Consider the following 19534-nt stretch of genomic DNA (forward strand, 5'->3'; position numbering starts at 1 on the left):
GAACCTGAGCCTAACAGGCTGGGCTGGCGGGCCATGTTCTGAGCAGAGGAAGAGAGCAGAAGGAGGGATGTACCTCAGGCCTGAGAGGCAAGGGCCCTGGGGCATTTGAGGAACTGAGTGGAGGCTAGTGGGCTGGAACTCGGCGGGTGAGAGGGTGGATGAGCCAGGAGGGGCACCGGGGCTAGAAGGCAGGGCAGGCAGGGCAGGCCGTGCAGGACTTTGCAGGCCGCCATTTAGGCCTTGGCTACTGTGAGAGAAGCAGTGGGAAGCCACTGAAGGAAGAGAGTAGCGTCTGATTCCTGTTTTCAGAAGATCTCTCCAGGTCCTGTGAGGAGAAGTGACACAGGGTGGCAGGCTGGGAAGGGGGAAGCAGGGGACCAGTTAAAAGGCTACAGGGACCCTCTGTGAGTCACAGGTGGCTGAGAGCGGAGCGCTGGCAGGAGAGGTGGAGGGAGGTGACCGTATGTGACGTACACTCAGAAGACACAGCCGCCCGGCACGCGGAATGAGCAAAATGTGAGGGCAGCTGAGGAAGGACGCGTCCAGGGCGACTTCCAGACTCGGGTGTGAGCAACGGGGGCAGGCGGCAACGCGGTCACTTCTCTGAGAAGAGCAGGGATGCTAGGAAAGCCCCCCTTGAGGAGACATCAGAGGTGAGTTTGGAAGGCTGGATATGAGCTTTCTAGGCTCAAGTGGGAGGGAGGGTATTCCGAGCCGAGGGAACAACAGTGCACAGGGACGAGGGGAGGGGACCACATGGCGTGGTGGAGGACCATAAGCAGTCTGGTCCCAAAGTTAAACTGGGGGGAAGTGACGAAAATGGAGTCTGGCCGAGTGTGGCACACTCAGGTCTTATAGGCCTCGCCCAGGACAAGCTGGCAGTCAGAGCGAGCCCACGGACGGGTCTCGTAGGAGGCTCACAGCACTTCAACCGTCTGTGGTCGGCTGTCAGATGTTTTGCTTTTCTTAAACCCCGTGCGGCCTGGCTGGCTTGGATGTCACTCCTGCCCCGTAGCTGGCGTTCCTCTCCCGACGGTCTCCCCGGCACGGGGTTCCACGGGGCGGCTCTCCCCAGCCCTGCCCGTCCGCCTGCCCGCCCGCCGCCCATCCCCTAAGCCAGCCCCCAGCTTCGGGTCAGGGGGAGGTAGACGTGCATCCCGGAGCAACCACCCCCACCGCAGAATCAATCACAAGTGGGGCAACAAGAGGCAGGCGAGCCAGCTAATTACAAAACTTCCAAGAACCTGCTATTATGGTAGCGGTAAGGAAGAGGCGGAAAGCGCTGTTATTCTTTTTTTATGTTCTAGAAAAAAGAGATGTTATCCATCATGGTGTATCCTAGGACAGGCTCTGATTCAAAGTATAATGGAATCTATATTCTAGCATGATTCTTTATGATGAGGGTTTTGCTGGATCATCAAATATATGGGAGGGGGTAATTGGAACTTGGGGATTCGGTGAAAGGTACATATATTATTGGTACGAAGAGCCACAGGCGTTCTCGGCTAACAGGACAGACGCCAGGGCCGTGTCTACAGATACATTCACAAAGGCTACGGGAAGCCACGCTCGTGAAGGCTGGGAGAGTGATGGTTAGCAAAGGTCTAGCTGTCCTCACTGCTCCATTCTAGATGCACAACACAAACAGAGTAGGAGTGGGGAGTGGGAGATTAGGCAGACATAGCTCAGATGAGTGATTGGCCGCAGGGCACGACATCCAGCATTAAAAAACAAACAAGAGAACGACAGAAGGAACCAAACAGAGCCAACTCAAGACGTGAAATCTGTACAAATGTATGGTGTCTACGTCTAGGACAACAGTAATGGCTTGTTTTGTCTTCCTCCATTTGTCTGTGACGACTCTTGTCAGATCTGTTAGCACACGCGGTATCTATGGCGTCTTAGATAAGACCGTGACGACAGACTATTTCTCCTGGTTACTTCTGCTACCCTTTTAAGAGCTTACGATAGCGCCGTGCATCCATCAGATGTTCTGTTTTGATAGTACTGCTTGAAAACAAAATTAAACAGCAGCTGAATGATGGGGTGGCTGCCAGAGGCCTGACAGGGAAATCAGACACGGAGCCCAGAGGGAAAACGAGGCAGCAGGGAAGTGTCTGTCCCCTTCCCTGCCTTCCCACCCCTGTCCGCCACGGGTGGGCCTCAGGAAATCCCATTCTGCACAGGATGCCCTGGCCCGGGCCCCACCCCCGGTTCAGGCTCTTCCTTACGCGGAGAACCATCTCGGACAATTTTATCGTCAGGCGTTTATTAACTGCCTATTGCTCAGCTCCGTGTTAGCTCATCCGTTTCACTTAAACCTCAAAGTTTATATGCTGTAAAGTTCCCTCTTTAGCTTTTAAAAGGCAGCTATAAATGAGATGTGCTTAACTCTCCCTTTCTACCGCTAATTCTTTTATATCTTTGCTAGAGGACGGAGCCCCAAATTACACACGATGCTCTGAGTGGGATTTTATCAGGCCTGTTAGTCAGCATTGACTCCGAGACACTAAAAAGTATAAAAATGCCCTCAGTGCCCATTATCACTTTCTCCATCAGTGGACTTTGTGGCTCTAATTGAAAAGAAAAAGGCTGGCCCACGCAAATGGAAATAAATGCGTCTCTGGTGCGCAGGAGAGAAGTGAGTGACGTGGAACGATGGGGACAACGACACTTTGGTCGGAGCTTTACTGTGGGCCTCAGAAGAACACATAGTAAATTAAAGGGCAACTTACTCGTTCTTGTCCAGCTGTATCCCAGATTAGGAATTTGTGTAGCTCATTTTGGTACTGGACAGTCTTGGTCATAAAAGATGCCCTATAAAGAGAGACCTAAATGATCAGAATACTTTTATTTAGAAATAAAATACTTTTATTTAAAGCACGACGCCAGCCCCAGTTGGAAACATCACTTAGACTTAAGCTCACACTCCCGCTCCACCCCATCCCCTAATCGTGGTCCTCTCTGGAGTATTTATGGGAGGCTCGGGCGCTAGCTGCATATGCTGGGTCAAAAGAAAGCATTCGGCACATCTGCCCCAAAGAGTTCCTTGGTTTGGGATCGCCTAAGCTCCTTATCCAAAGAACCCAGAGACGGTCTGGTCATCTAGATATGGACCTCCCTTGCAAACTACACAGAAGCTGTTATGAACAAACATGGTATCGTGGGAAAACTTTCTAGAAAAACCCGTGTGTCCAGGAAGCGAGCGCACTAATACAAACTAACAGGCCGTTGCGGTTTGTGCTCCCCATTCCCCAACCACACGACTATACAAGTAGCTGAGTGAGAGATAGTGCAACGCTAGAGTTAATAAAATTAAGGTGCCAAACAAGGAGCAAGAGGATGGCCGAAGAAATGATGACCCTGGGGGCCACTTCCGAGTTCCAGCTGACCGGCGGGCCACACCAGCCCTCTGGGCCTGACCCCGCCCTCGATGGGGAAGGAGGGACGGTGGGTAGGCCGCTCCCTCTGAGAGACCACTCTGCCCCAAGGCCTTGGAAGGTCCCTAGCGTTTGGGGGTCTTCCCCTCTTTGGAGATCCTGTGAGGAGCCACGGTGGCCCAGAGCGTATGCCTGGACACTCCGGGGGCTCCTGGACACAGGCTCAAAGTCCTGGGGCTGGGCTCAGCTCCAATGTTATCTTCTACCCGCGTCTCAGGCAGACAGCTCCCTCCTGGGAAGTCCTTTGTCCCCCAGGCTCCTCCACGTGGCCTATCAGGCTGCTGGCAGAACCCAGAAATGATTATGCCTTCTTTTGTACTGGATAACAAGCCTTCTGGGGCCGAGGGCCAAGTCGTACTCTTAGAATCCTACCCTAATCATCTTAATCAGGACATGAATGCGATGGCTAGGCATTTTCAAATACACAGGATGTCTGAAATACTTTTTGAGATTCAAGTTAATTGTCCAAGTTCTTTAAGAAAGTGCAAGCTGAAATCCATAGAATGACTTTCTGAAGAATCACTGAGTTTAGAGAAGTATCAGAATCCTTAGTTTTAAAAACTTAAACTCTAATACAATGAATGCCTGGCAATATTTATATCAGTTTATGGTTTAGCAAGCAGCCTCTGGAATAGTGACTGTGATGAGGAAGCAAGATCACATTTATTGGACAGGTACTATTTACTGGATATTTATTTACTGGAAATTTACCCCTTGGTATCCTTAGTAAAGTGCTTTATGCATAGACGGTGCTCGATAAATGGTTATCGTATCAAAAACTTCTGACGACCCACCATGATTAAATCAGGATGTGCGACGTGATCTCTCACTTAGGAAAGATCTGAGCATTCAAAAAGCAGTGTTTCTTGTGAAGATTAAATGCTATGAGGCATGGGGAAGTGCTTTGTAAATTGTAAAGCACTACACCCATACAAGGTATTATCATTATTATTTAAAGGCAGCTCCAGGAAATGTTTTAGTTTAGACTCTGCAATTAGTCCTAAAAGCTTACAGCTCAACTCTCCATCAATTACGGCTGTGGTGTTACATTTAAGAGTGACAACAGGCATCCAAGAGGCCTGTGAACAGAACCAATGCACCCAACACATCCATTTTGGCCGCTCAAAGAGCAAGAGAAGAAATATGCTTCAAGGAGACAAAAAGACGAGAAAGGTATACGCAACAATTAAAAGGGAATGTTTCATTCCAGAATCAGAATTCCCCAAAGTTCAACCCATCCGCCAACGATTTCTCCTTTAACGAATACACGGGTTCACTACTCAGACAGGTGAAAGACACGTAAAATGGCAGCTGCGATGCAACATAAGAATCTGACAGATTAAATCCAACTTCCTGTCTGACCCGAGACCACTCTCCCAGCTCCCCACGGTCGTCACTCTTGACACACCTCTTCTTGTCTACACGGAGCTCTGGCGAGTCAACTGAGCTCTGCAAGCTCAACTTAGGTCTTCTTGCAGCCACATCTGCTGGCTTCTTGTTCTTCGTGTCTGTAGGAATCTCATCTGTCCTTCTGTCTCGACCACCCAGAAAAGTCTCCGGGCTTTTTCTTATGAGAAGCGAGCACATTGGCAAGGGCTCGACAGCGCGAATGCAGCGTCTCATTCATCGCGAACACCCACTGATGGCGCACCAGAAGGTCGAGTTTCCTCACTGGCCCCCAGCACCCCAGGCCCACCAGATGCTGGGCACTCAAGGAGCGGACATCTCAAAGCACATATGACTTCCTAGCCCACAGCAGCTCCAGAGCCTGCCCTTGAGGCCTGGATCACATCTGCAACAAACACGTTAACGCTTAGTTCATCACACCCCTTTGGTCTACTGTCTTTGTTATCACTGAACATACTTACAATCCCCAGTGTGCTGGGGGGTGCAGGCGGCGCTGAGTTACAACCCCTGCCCCTTACAGTCTGAAGACAAGAGAGAAGCAAAGAAACGAACTCTGACATAGCGACAGTGTCTGAGCAAGCACCCTTTGGGAAGACCCTCTTAGGGCATCCTTTGACGTCTGTCTTAGGAGAGACAGTGGGGGGGGGGGGGAGTTATACCAGGGGGCCAGAGGCAGGAGATGGAGGGAGGGGGCTGATGTGGATGAGATTCGAGGAACTAAAGGAGTGGATGGATGGGACGGGCCTCAGAAGTCAACCGGAAGTGGAGGGCCCCAGAGAAGAGAGGGTGGCTGGGGAGGTGACCTGGCCTTCCACTCTGAATGAGTCTCGTGTGACTATCATCTCCGGGCCCAGAGCTGCTCCCTCCCCTCCAGCCGAGGCGACCCGGGATTCCCTAACCAGTGCAAGCAAGGTCTGGGGTCTGCCTTCACAGTCCCCGGCTTTCTCACTGCTCTGGCTCTGCTGCTGTCCTTCGAACCAGCACACAGGAATGACATCGGCCTATCAGAGTTCGACTGTGGCTTCGTGTGACTTACAAATCAGGGAGTGGTTTTTCCTGTCTCCCGATCCATCTCTAGCTAGTGTGGGGCGCGCACCATTCTCGAATGGACCAGACAGACGCGCAGCTGCATCCCCGGCCACGGGCACCAAGTTGAATGTGCCAAATCCCAGAGGAGAGGGAAGGGGTGAACCGGGACCAGAGACCCAGCCCCCTGGTCACAAAGGTAATTGCGTTTGGTTCTAATGTCCGTGAGTGCAGGCACACGTCCACAAGCACACGCGCCCGCTCACCCACACGGACGCCCACGGAGAGGTACCGAACTCCCCGCCTGGCTAGCACCAGAAAAGCTGAAGCCAGTCACCGGAAGGAGGGGCTCCCTTTCCCCGGGAGGCCAGTAAGTGCCGTGACAGTCTGGCCAGCCAAGTCAAGTCACGCTGCCCGGTGCCTTTCCAGGCCTGCGTGCTCCCAGTCAGGTCCCCTCAGGCTCCCATATGCTGACACCAATCCACGAGGAGCACCCAAATCCGCTCCCAACTTAACCTTGTATCTCCGTGGGTGAAACAAAGGTTGTGGTACAGGCGGAAGCAGGGAAGGGCCGAGGGCCCCAAGCGGCCCCCGCACCTGGTCCCCTCTGGCGGGGGGCAGGGGGTTGGGGGGGGGGACTGCCTTGCTGGAGGAGAGCCTCAGAGCTGCGTGGACCAGTGTGGAGACTGTCCTTTTAGAGCTGCGCCACCTCTGTGGCCTCTCGTTCCACATGGCAATTACTCCTAATTACTCCCCATGATTTGCTGTGACTACTTTCCAGTCCCCTCCACCCCCGCTCCACTCCCTTTCGGGCAGCAGCTTGGTTCGGCCTTCTCAGAGACAACAAAGGGCATAAGCCCTCAGTCCCCCAAAGTGTTCCCCAGTCAACCCTCCCAGCTTGAGAATAAACACACCGCCATTCACACTGGCTGTGACTTCCGTCTTTCTCACCTCGGCGGCGTCAGAGAGGTCTTTTCTGTCGCCCGGTCTGGCACATCCTGTCCGGGCCGCTGCAGCCACGTGGTCTTCTGCTCCCCGTCTCAGATCCTTCCAACCGTTCCTGCTTCTGCCTTCACACTGGCGGCCCCTTTTCCTGCAGTACTCTTCCCCCAGCTGACCCATGGCTAGAGTCCTTCTTCTTCCCACCTCAGCTCAATTGCCAATGATCCCAGAAGCCCGCGCAGTGCCCCGAAACCAGGCAGCTTCCGCCCTGCAAACTGCACCCCACCCCGCTTGTCTCCAGGACGCCTACTACCTATCTGTGCGCCACGTCCGACTGGCTTGTTTGCGGGTTGTTTTTTGTTTTAATTTGCCTGTGCAATGTCTGAGTCCCCTGAGGAAAATGTAAACCCAGTTCAGGGGCCTCGTTGTAGCTCCTTCTCTGTAACGGGGGTATCTTCCTCACCTCCCCCCTAGATTTCGGACAAAACATTTACCGCGTTGCCATAAACCACCCTGCCATCCATCACTTCACCAGGACCAGGGCATCTTGGCCCAGCACTTCGGAAGTGCGGGGAGAGCTGAAATTACAGGGGACCCCGGCCCTTCAACCGCAGCCAGGTGAGCGCCCTCGCGGACGGGGGGCATGAGGCTCGACAGCACAGGGCTGACTCTGTCCGGGAAGTCCTCCCTGCCCACTCGTGCTCAGCCACAGGCGCTCAGCTCTGTGCCAGCAAACAGGCAATCCTGGGGGGGGGGGGTCGTCGCGAAGAATTACGGTGCCCTCCTCCACTGGGACCTCTGGGGTCCTGCCGAGGAGAAAGCGGTGGCTCTCTACGGGCTCTTTCTGCTGCTGCTTCATGTGTGGAGTCGGGAGCTCTCCCCCACCTCTCCTCTCTTCCCCGGAGCCCCCCAAGGGCCTCTTCATTACAACGGGCATCTCTGTTGATTTGTGACCGTCTGAAATCTTGGCCTATCACACCTGTGAGAGCTAGTTCTTCCTCTTCAGCCTTTGGGTTTGATTAGTCTACGCAGCGGTAACACCCGGACTTAGGGCCAGACCTGGGGTGGGGGGGGGGGGTGTCGCCTGTGTCTCCCCCAAGTGACCCCGGCGGAGCCCCGGGCTGGCCCTGGGGCAGAAGGTCTCCTGCATGACTCACCCCAACGAACCCCTCCCCGAGATTCACATTTTTCTCTGTTGACGACAGCACTTTTGTACACGTGATCAAGCCTCGCCGAACCGTAAACGACCCAGATACTTCACCACCGTGTCACACGTACAGGGAACACAGGGCTTACTCCACACGCCGCGCAACAGCACCAAACTCGGCGTGCTCCATCGGAACGCCGTGTCTGCCTTCCACAGGACACGGACTGGTCGGCAACTGCTCTTTGTCCTTTGTTACTTGCATCCGGTTTTGCAGAACTGTCTGGTTCTTCATTTTATATTTGATCTATACTTGAACCTTAACCCCCGAGATAAATTCCCAAATTGGACCCTAATCTTGGAGCAGGACTACGACAATTTGTCCCTCCCATCGCCACTCACGCTGCAGGATCGCTCCTCTCGCCTTCAAGTGAAATGATGCGGACGGTCTGATAACTTCAGTATCTTGCTTTTTGAAAAACAGGCAATGGCTTCCTGCCATCCAAATGATACATTTTTATTTTCCAGCCTGCCATTTACTTGTCTGATAACCTTATTTTTCACTACTAAACCATCTCTCTTCACTCTGCTAGGCAGATCTTATTACCTCTTTAATCTAAAATCCCCACCAGCATTATTTCCTAAAGCTAGAATGCCTTTCATATACTTCTCCATTTTTCATGACATTCTAAAAATACGACTTCTCTGCACACCAAGTAGTCGTGATCTTTGGTCGGAGTACGTGTTCCCAATGAGAATACTTGCCACGAGGTATCTCAAAAGTGCCTTTAACTGGAGTAGACTCGGTTAGCGCTCTCGGCACACGGGCGTGCCCGCCACCACATTCCCATAGCTCTTTTGACTGCCAGCCCCTTTCTTGGAATGGCACGCGGGAGGCTCATCCCTATGATGCTATGTGGTGCCTCTGAAGGATGAGCAACTCAATGTGTCTCAGCCGACTCTAGATTTCACGCAAACAATGCTCGGATCTCCGGGTATAGTCATAGAAAGGCCACTGATGCGCCAAGATTGAGACATGAGAAACCCGAAGTACATGCAACTTAGCAGTTCCTCTAGCGGACACACCGGGGGTCTCGGAAAGAGCTGCGGAAGGCGCAAGGCACTCGATGGGTGCTCGGTGGGGATTGAGTGGATGGAAGGGCACGTGCGTCTCCTGTTAGCGTGGCTTCCAAGAGCCAGAAGTCTCTGAGTATCCTTGAGTTCAGTTACTTAAGTGGGCTCTGCGGTCAGGACTATCTCTAACCGCTCCTTCAAACGCTAGTGTCTCTTAGGCTGACGAGGTCTAAGGGTTACGACCCCCCCGCGTGGTTCTTCCTTCTTGGCAGTCACTGCACAGCGTGGATGGTTTGCTCCACAGGTCCGCCGTCACCCTAAGCAAATCCCTTAGGGCTTTCTATACTTTTGTCATTTTAACAACTTTTGAAAAAATATTTAAAACCAAGGAAAACACTACTTTATTATTTTTTTCTAAATTTCTAATGTTTTTATTTATTTTGGAGAGATGGAGAGAGAGAGAGAGACAGAGCGTGTGCTAACAGGGTAGGGGCAGAGACAGCAGGAGAGAGAGAATCCCAAGCAGGTTCCACACTATCAGCACAGAGCCCGATGGGGGGCTTGACTCCACAAACTGTGAGATCATGACCTGAGCTGAAATCGAACCGAACACTTAACCGACTGAGCCACCCAGGCACCCAGGAAAACATTACTTTAAACATAAAGCTAACTAAATCTAGTAACAATTTAGCCTCCTCTTTCCTAAGTTTGTCAAGAAGAACTTACAGTAATATAAAAGCTTCCATATCATAAACAATAAAATCAACAACAACAGTGATGAAGCTAGCTATCCTGACAGGGTTCAGTGTTCTTTACTATCAAGGATTTTCATGCCCTTTTTTTTTTTTTTTAAAGATTACTTATTTTGAGAGAGAGAGAGAGAGACAGAGAGAGAGACAGAGAGAGAGACAGAGAGAGAGAGAGAGAGAGACAGAGAGAGAGAGAGAACGCATGCATGCACGCACGAGCAGGGGAGGGGCAGAGAGAGGGGGAGAATCCCAAGCAGATTCTGTGAGGGGCCCGATCCTGTGAACTGTGAGATCATGACCTGAGCCGAAATCAAGAGTCAGATACTCAACTGACTGAGCCACCCAGGCACTCCAGGGGATTCTCATACTTTTACACATGTGACCCATTCAGTCCTTACTGTGCGTCTCTGAGTTGGGTCTGACTCTTCCTCAGCAATTTGCAGACAAGACATGGGGGGACACAGCCAGTGAGTGGCACGGCTAGGATCCTTGGCCAGGTGGCCAGGCCCCTGACCCTGTCCTCGGAAGCACGGCCCTGCGGTGCTGTCTTGCACTGGGTCGTCTACTCCCTCAGACACGTGGCCTTCTACAGCACGGCAGGAATACTGGGCAGGCCACGTGAGTGTACCTCCGTCCCTGCCCCCAGGAGGCTCACGGCGGGAGGACCGGTCAGGTGAACAGATAATTACAAGGCAGATATTCTGGGAGATCCTGAAGGGCAGAGTTGTGGGGGTACAAAGGGAAAGCCAAATCTACCCAGGAAAGCGGTGATGCCAGGTGTGGGAGGCTGAATAATGCTTCTACCCCCGCAGAATGTCCACACCCCAATCCCAGAACCTGTGATTATGTTACCTTCCGTGGCAGAAGGGATCTTGCAGATGTGGTTAAGAATCTCGCGATGGGGCGAAGATCCTGGATGATCCTGATGGGCCCGACGAAATCACAAGGCTCCTTCTAAGGGCCGGAGGAGGCGGGGCCAGGGGAGAAGGCGATGTGAAGACGGAGGCGGAGACCAGGACAATGTGTCCTGAAGGCGGATGGGCAAACGAACCCCAAACTAAGGCAGCCACCAGAAACTGACAAAGGCAAGGGAACAGAGTCTTCCCTCAGAGGCTCTGGAAGGAACCAGTTCTGCCAACAGCCTGAGTTTCGGCCAGTGAATCAGGTGTCAGACTTCCGACTTTCAGAACCATAAAATGACAAACCTGTGTTCCCGTGAGCCAGTTAAGGTTGCCGTAACTCGTCAGAGAAGCAACAAGAAACTAATACGCTAACGAGGACTTCAGAGAAGAGGTGAAGTCTGGGCTAAACCCACAAGTTAAGGAGGGAGTCTGCCCAGCTGATAGGGACACAGGACCCAAGGGAGAAGGGGGTCACATTCTATAAAGATAAACAGCAGGAACAAAAGCACAAAGTTGTGAACGTACGGGAAGAATCCCAGGGGTTCTGCATGGTTAGACTGGGCGGGGGGGGGGGGGGTACGTGCCGATGGGGAACCACAGAAGAGTCTCTAGGTAGGCTGGGGACAGAAGCCACTGTACTCTCCATAGTGATAAGCGTCTACCCCGTGGGAGGCCCCCCCGTTTCCCGTAAGCGAGCAGCTCCCCAAAGGCCAGATCTCCACCACCGTCACTTCTGCCCCTTGATCCATCTGTGTTACTCACTACTCAATACGGTAAAAAAGAAAACTCACTCTCCTATTTCTTAACTTTGCCTTGTCTGTCTAAGCAGTAATGTTGGTAAAATTAAAAGCCCGCCGGTTTCACGGACTGAGAGACCGTAAGACACCTGATAGAAACTTAAAATGTTCCTCTGCACACCATCACAAGTCATTTACAGATGGAGTTTGGGAAAGACAGCTAGAGGTCAAGAGGGGGCCCCTGAAGGGGAAGGGATGTTGTTATCAGACCTGTTTTAGAGGTGAATTCTGGAAGCAGGCAACAGAGCTCTGGGGTCCCTCTGTCAGATACCAGGCCTTTAATAAGCCATGCATGAGCGAGATGGACTTCTGCTTTTAAGGAGCTCGCAGGGCAGAAGCAGGCGTGGGTATGCAGGCAAAACCTGGGGGACACCAGAGAGCGAGGGCACGGATAAGACGGAGAGAAAAAGGGCAGGAATGGCAAAGGGGCAGGGGAGTAAATAAGGAAGCAAGGAAGGAAGGGAGGGAGAGAAATGATCCAGGAGAAAGACACGGTAGGCTCGATGGAAAGGGAGGGACACGTTGAGGCTGACACACACAAGCCACAGGGCATTGACTGTCGTGAGGGAGAGGGACGGTTCTGAGGAGTCTGAGGCCGGCTTCTGTCAGCTCAGGCAGATAGGTGGTGATGAGCTATTTCAGTCATTTCCAAATTGGAATTGTATTCATTCATTTTTTTGAATAGGTAATATAGACTCATATGCTTCATTACCCAAGATGTACGGAACAGGTGCCTGCCGGAACGTCTCCCTCCCACCCCTTCTGCCCAGATCTTCAATTCCTCTCCCTGGAAGCTCATGTCACAGCTTCTTAAGTCTCCTTTCAGAAATGCTTCGGGATTCCACAAGCACAGGTATATACAGTGTCCCTTGTACTTTCATTTATTTTTAATACAGGTGGTAGCATGTAGTCCGTATCTTTGATTTGTCTCCACTCTACCCTATACCTAGGAGATCATCCAATATAAACACATAAGGTTTTCCAGGGGCGCCTGGGTGGCTCAGTCGGTTAAGCGTCCGACTTTGGCTCAGGTCATGATCTCACCATTTGTGAGTTCGAGCCCCATGTCGGGCTCTGTGCTGACAGCTCAGAGCCTGGAGCCTGCTTCGGATTCTGTGTCTCCCTCTCTCTGTCCCTCCCCTGCTCGTGCTCTCTCTCTCAAAAATAAATAAATATTAAAAACATTTTTAATTAAAAAAAATATGTAAGCTTTTCTCAAGCTGGCTCTTGCCCTCTATCATATTCTATTGAATGACTGCACTATAAATCATATAACCAGACCCCTACTGATCAGCAATTCTGCAATGACTAACCTTGCACAATTATTAACTTTGTTGTGTGGAACTAATGTGAGTTTATCTGAAGGATAAAGTCCATGACAGGGAACTGCCGGGCCAGGGTACGAGATGAGGGCGCCGGGCAAGGGTGTGGACCGTTAAGCCAGACCACCCAGCTTTTGCCACGAACTGTGTATCACTGAGCAAGTCAACAGACCTCTCTCTGCCCAATTCTCTCGTTTGAAAACTGGGAAGAACTTCAGTACCGATAACACAGGGCTTTGAAAATATACAGAAACATATATATTTTGTTGAAGTATAATTAAGTAATAAGAATTAAGTAATAATAAAGTAATAAGTAAAATAAAAAGCAGGGCACAGGTTTTAGGTTCAATGAGTTTTGACAGTTCATATACCCTTATCACTATTGCCCCAAACCAGAGAACACCTCCATCACCCCAGAAAGTTCCCTCCTGCCCATTTTTAGTTCGTTCTTGTACCCATGCCACACAAACCACTGTGACTTCAACTTCATAGATTAGTTTTGATTGTTTTTGGCTCTATCAGTGAAATCATAAAATACACTCTGTTCTGTCTAGTTTCTTTCATTTAACGGTGATTTTGAAATCCATCTATATTATGTGGTAGTTAATTCTTTATTGCTGTGTGGTATTCCGCTGATGGATACACCACTCTCTCCATTCTCCTGTTGAGGGATATTTGGGATATTCTCCAAATATCAAGTTTTTGGCTTCTATGAATAAGACCTCTTGCACAGGTCTTTCTGGAGGGATGTACGTCAACCTCTCTTGGGTAACTACCTAAGAGGGGATCTGTGGAGTCACGGGGTAGATGCATGTTTAACTGCTATGAAAAGAGAGTCCCTCAAAGCAGGAGCATCGCATGCACTCCCACCAGCAACGCATCAAGCTCTGGCTGGTCCACATCCATTCCAACCGTGGCCACGCTCTACGGACGAGGCGTGGATGCCCGCCCTCACCGCTACTACCCAACATCCGGCCGGAGCGTCTAGCCAACACAAAGAGAAAAAAGAAGGCCCAAAGACGGTCAAAACTGCCAAACTGTCACAGAGGTCATACTTACAAACACGACAGTGTACGCAGAAATGTAGAACGCTCTGTGGCATCTAGAAAATATATAAATGCGAGGAACAAGAAAACTGACATTTAATGCAATCATTTAGACGGCTGGCGGTATTTCCCATTTTGGCATTTGTCTCTTCGCTCCTTTTCTGCCTTCTTTTGGATAAATCACTTTTTTTTTCATTCTCGTTTTTTTCTCTTGTATGGAATTTCTAGCTTTCTTTTTGTGTGACCATTTATTCAACGGTCTCTCGAGAGATTATAATGCGACTGCAAATTTTGGCGCATTTCCACATAATCTGCTATTTGACGAACAGCTCATGATCTAGGGTGGTGTAATTCAACGAATCCCCCTCCCACCTACTGTATTCCTGCTGCCTTACACTTCTTCATATGTTATAAATAAATATAGTCATTGTTATTTTTAAAGCCAGTAGTCTTTTTAGAATTTCTTTCAGCATTTCTTCTGGCCCGGGTCTGGGCTGAAAATGTCTTTATTTCACCTTTAGTTTTGAGAAAAAGTTTTGCCGGATGTACAATTTTTGCTTGGCAGGTCCCCCTCTGCACCCCCCAACCTGAAGATGCCACACTACTGTCTTCCGTCCTCTTGTGTTTCTGTTGAGAAGTCGGTGATAACTCTTATCGCCGTTCTCCCACATAGATTGTGTTTTTTCAATACCCCCTCTGATCGCTTTTAAGATCTGCTCTTTGGTTTTGAGCAGTTTGAGCAGCCTACAGCGTATCTAGGCTACGGTTTGTTTTGTATTTATCCTGGTTAGAGTTTAGAGATATTTTTGTATTTACATATTGGTCACTTTCATCAATCTTGGAAAGTTCTTGCCCTTTATCTTTTGAATTACTTCTTTTGTTCCATTCTTTTCCCCCTTTCTGGGATGCCAATGAGGCGCAGGCGAATGAGGTATAATGAGAAACATACATCTGGTCTTTGTCATCAGGTTCTGATACAAATACCCTAAATCTCTTGGAATTTCTGAAGCGACAGGAGTGTCTTTAGTTCTCAGGAGGTGACTCCTGGCGGCTCCGACGCTGTCCCGGGACCGGGGAGGGAGGCGCCGGCTGCCACGAAGACCAAATACTGACTAGAGTGCTGGAACTTTCAGTCTCATCCCGCAACCTTGGGGAGCTGTGAGGGGCTGCAGGTGGAGCTAATCACCGGTGCCCAGCGATTCAATGAATCACATCTAGTAATCAGACCCCTGTAAAAACGCCTTAACGACTGGGTTCGAAGAGCCGCTGGGTTAGTGGCATATCCCAACGTTACGGGACAAGAAGCTCCTATGCTTGAGGCCCTTCCAGCCCTATGCACCTCTTCATCTGGCCGTTCGTTTGTGTCCTTTATACTAAACCAGTAGACGTAAGTAAAGCGTGTTCCTGAGTTCTGTGAACAGTCCTGGCAAATTATCCAACCTGAAGCGGGGGCGGTCGTGGGAACTCTCGAGGTGATGGCCATGTCGGGCAGAAGTGTGGGCGCTCACAACTTGCAGCTGGCGTGGGAAGTGCCCGCGGCCTGGTGGGACTGAGCCCTTACGCCCGCGGCGCCCGACAGAATCCGGACACTGAGGCTGAGAAACGAAACGGAAGACTACCCCAAGAGGTGGGGAGGAGGAGAATCAGAGCTGTGTCCTGGGACGCCAGAGGCTTTGCAGGAAAAAGAAAAGGGTATCAAGACAATGCCAGATACTTCTAGAGAGAACGAATACAATAAAAAGCAACCTGTAGCTCCTATCTGGCTACTCACAAGCTGACGTTCAACTCTCCAACAGGGGTTCCAGTGGAATAATGGGGCAGAAGCCAGTAAGAGTACACAATTACAGAAATCCTGCAATTAAAGAACAACTTTTTACTCAGCAAGTACTATGGGCTAGGCACTGGGGATACATTTGTGATCTTTTCAGATGAGGTTTCTCCTCTCACAGAACTTCTACTGGTGTGGTAGGAGCTGACAATAAATAGGTAGATAAATAGATGGACGATTAAAGATTTTTACTTACTATGAAGATATCAAACCATCGTGTGGTGATAGTGATTGAAGTGGTAATTTGGGATCGGACGGTAGGAAAAACCTCTCGGATAAACCCTAACACGTGAGAAGATCTAGCCATGTGAAAATTGGGAAAGAAGAAAACATTTCAAAAAGGGGAAAACAGGAAGTGCAAGGGCCCTGAGGCAGGAGAGAACAGGTGTTTGGAAAGGGCCGTGGCCACAGTGCAGTGACAGAGGAAAAAGTGATAAAAATCACAGTGAAGTTTCTAGTTATTATTCTCAGGGTAATAGGAAGCCACTAAAGATTTTTAAAGAAAAATAAGACCATCCAATTGATACTATCAAATTAAGACGATATGAAGGGCAGTGTAAAGATATGAATGTATTTTAAGACCAAGAACAAACAAGACTTACAGATGGATTGAATATAAAGTGTAAAAATGAAGGAGGACTCAAGGATGTCTCCTGGATTTGAGGTCTGACGGGACGGACAGTGAGAGGGAAGAAGACAGGCGCCATTTCCTAAAAGGCTAACAAATGAACACAGATCCAACGACAGAATGCTTTTCAGTTGGAAGCTGTGTGTCTGGGGTGAATAGGAGTGGATGAAGACCGTGGAGACAGAGGAAAAGAAGGGCTCAATTCAGAGAGCCAGGTCCCCCTCTAAAGAGGAAGCAATGAGCTCCGGAGCGCAAGACGAGAGGAGCAGGACACCTTTCCTGTCATGCCCTCAAAAACACACCCAGAGGGCCAATCCGTGTTAGGCCCGAGAAATAAAGCCTTCGAGGACTCAGGCTAGGGCAAGGCGCAGGTAAACCGTCGTAAAATCTGGCAGAACGGAGGACAGAGCACTGCAGCCAGTGGCAAGTTGGCAAAACAGAGACCAAGTGACCGTGTTCAGGGAGAGCTCCCACAACGAGAAAACAGTGTGACTGACACGTTACGAGATAAGCGGAACATGTACAGGCGTGTTCTACAGTACGTGTGCTCAGGGAGCTGCAATCATACGCGCAAAGATAAGACGAGGTGACACTGCAGGGAGGCTGTGAAACTGTAAGCCGTCACCCAGGTCCAGAGTCCTAGGTTTGGGGTGAAGGCAGCAGAAGGCGGAAGCAGGGACTGGATTTGTGAGTCTGGCGGAAAACATGTAGCGCAGGAGCCGGTGAACTTCTTCTGTCAAAGGCCGATGTCTGCGGTTCTGCTGGTCACGGTCTCGTCACCTTTCCCACTGTAGCACAGGAGCGGCCATGAACAGTATGTACACGAACTGGTGTGACTGGATTTGGCTCCTGGGTCGTAAGTTTGCTGACCCTGAACTAGAGCCTCTAATTATTTATAAAACTGTAATAAACAATGTCTGGAACGCAATTTAAAAAATGCTGTGCATAAGAGGGGATAAGTCACTGTGATCGACAATCAAGACAATGAAGAGAAGGTCATCTGGAGAATGGATTGGTTATCAGACATGCTTATTTTTAACTTTTACTATGAAAAGTCTCACTCACAAAAGTAGAATCCATTACCCAACTCCAATAATCCATAACGCTTTGCACTGCGTTATGTTATTAAAAATGGACTTGAAAATAACCATGTCTAGCCCATTTAAGAAAACAAAAACCCAGGGGCCCCTGGCTGGCTCTGCCGGGAGGGCACGCAACTCCTGACGTCGGGGTCGTGAGTTGGAGCCTCATGCCGGGTGTGGAGATTAAAGGAAATAAGTAAAATTTAAAAACCAAAAACCCAAACCCAGACTAACAATCTCAGCAGAGAAAAGGGAAACTAAAACAAACCTTAAGGGATATACTAGAACTTTAACTGAAGTCAAGAACTTCATGGTTCTTTAAGCAGGCTTCAAATCAGATTAGTTAGATGAAAAAGTGATTAACGAACTAGATGAAAGGCTAGGAAAAATACGTAGACGTAAGCATGAGGAAAAGAATGATGGAAAATGCAGAGAAGTATGGGACACCGACATGGAAACTTCTAGACTACAGTAACAGCCGCGTGACAGTGAGAGACGAGGAGAGAAAATGGAACAAAAGCAGTATTGAAGAGATAACGGCTGACAACCGTCCAACTTGAAAGGCATCACACCACAGGTGCCCGAAGTGCCACGAACCCAGGCAGGATAAATACAAGGAGAGCCTCTCCTGGAACACCAAAGGGGGGCAGCGGAAGGCCAGAGGAGAAAGGGAAACGTGGGAGGCACCTGGAGCGAACGGGGCACGTGTTTCCGGAGGCATCCAAGAGACAGTAAGGAAAACCCGGGAATTCTACGCTCAGCGAAAGCGAACCTCCGAAGCGATCCTGACCTACAATTCAAAGCAGGTGTCGGGAGGCCGAGCGGCCTGCGGGGCGCTCGCACACTGCCGGCGGGGAGGGGGGGGGAGCGTGGGGGCCCACGCAGGAAAACACCACTTTCTTCAAAAGTTACACACGCCTTTCAACCCGCCGCGGCAGCCAGCACCCAGGCGGCCCTCGGGGTCCTCACTCCTGGCGCCGATGTCCTTGCACGGGCCGCTCCCACGGGGCACGGGGCTCCGTGCGGCCAAGAGGACGTCACGGAAACGACAGGTGGTCATAAAGACACGGCAGCTTCCATCCCGGGCTCTCACGGACTCCTCATCCTGAGGATGACGGCTCTTGTGCGGTGACGACGCTCAAGCGGTCGGAGGCAGGGGTCTACACGGCCAAGAGCCAGGATCACCCCGCTAAGCTGCTCCCGAATTCCTGACCCACAACAACTGTGAGAGATGCTGCATGTTCGTGTTTTTTTTTTTTCTTTTTTAAGCTGCTAAGTGTAAGGGTAATTAACGTGTTACACGAAGACAGGTAACGAACATGCCTATGTTCTTCAGAAACTTGACCCTCAGGTATGTGCCCAAGAGTCACACACGGACATGCCCACAAAAAGAACTGTATGCAGATATTCACAGCCGCTTTATTCATAGTAGCTCAAAACTGGACTCTATTTAAATGTCCGTCACTAGGAGACTGGATAAACAAATTGTGGGACGTTCACACAATAGGATACTAGCCAGCAATAAAAAGGAACATGGATAAACCTCAATAACAGCGTGTTGAGCACAAGAAGGCAGCATGAATGAGTATAAGTAATAGGACTCCGTTTACATGAAGTTCACAAAACACCCACGTACTCTACGGTGACAGAAGGCAGAACGTGGTTATGCCGGTGAGGCGGGGTAGGTATACGAGGAAGGCCGCTGTCTGAGGGAACGGAAATATTCTGTATCTCGATGGTACGTGAACAGACACAAGGTAAAAATTCACAGAACTACACATTTTATTGCATGTAAATAAAAGCTCAGTTAAAAAAAAAAGATAAATTAAAATTAAGACATTTTCAGGTAGACAACCCTGTACCAGAAGAGGATACTAAAGCAAATACAAAACAGTGTTCTTCACAATGAAGTAAATGATCCCAGATGGAAGGTCAGAAATGCAGCAGGAACGCAGAGCAATGGAGGGAGTAGACATATGGAAGAAATCAACAGGAATGTGCACTGTATAACAATAACAAATGTCCTGTGAGATCTAGAATTAAAATACACTATAGGAGCATGCAAGGCAGGAAGCAGAGAAATTAGATTTGAGACCCCTGTATTGTCGGGAAATGTGGTGAAAGTAATTTATGTTAAGACTCAAATA

At 49.9% G+C, this 19534-nt stretch overlaps 1 protein-coding gene across 4 annotated transcripts in view; it reads right to left on the reverse strand.

Moving 5' to 3' along the window:
- Positions 1-19534, reverse strand: part of RAB22A (RAB22A, member RAS oncogene family) — a 55083-nt gene that overhangs the window by 17776 nt on the left and 17773 nt on the right. For all 4 annotated transcript variants that reach the window (XM_053890107.1, XM_053890106.1, XM_053890108.1 and 1 more), the window contains exon 3: positions 2736-2817. In XM_053890107.1, the coding sequence (XP_053746082.1) occupies positions 2736-2817 (82 nt within the window). The remainder of the gene's footprint in view (positions 1-2735; positions 2818-19534) is intronic.

This window comes from Panthera pardus, unplaced genomic scaffold (genome assembly GCF_024362965.1).
Source record: "Panthera pardus isolate Hobbes unplaced genomic scaffold, ASM2436296v1 HiC_scaffold_25, whole genome shotgun sequence".
Classification (NCBI taxonomy): Eukaryota; Metazoa; Chordata; class Mammalia; order Carnivora; family Felidae; genus Panthera; species Panthera pardus.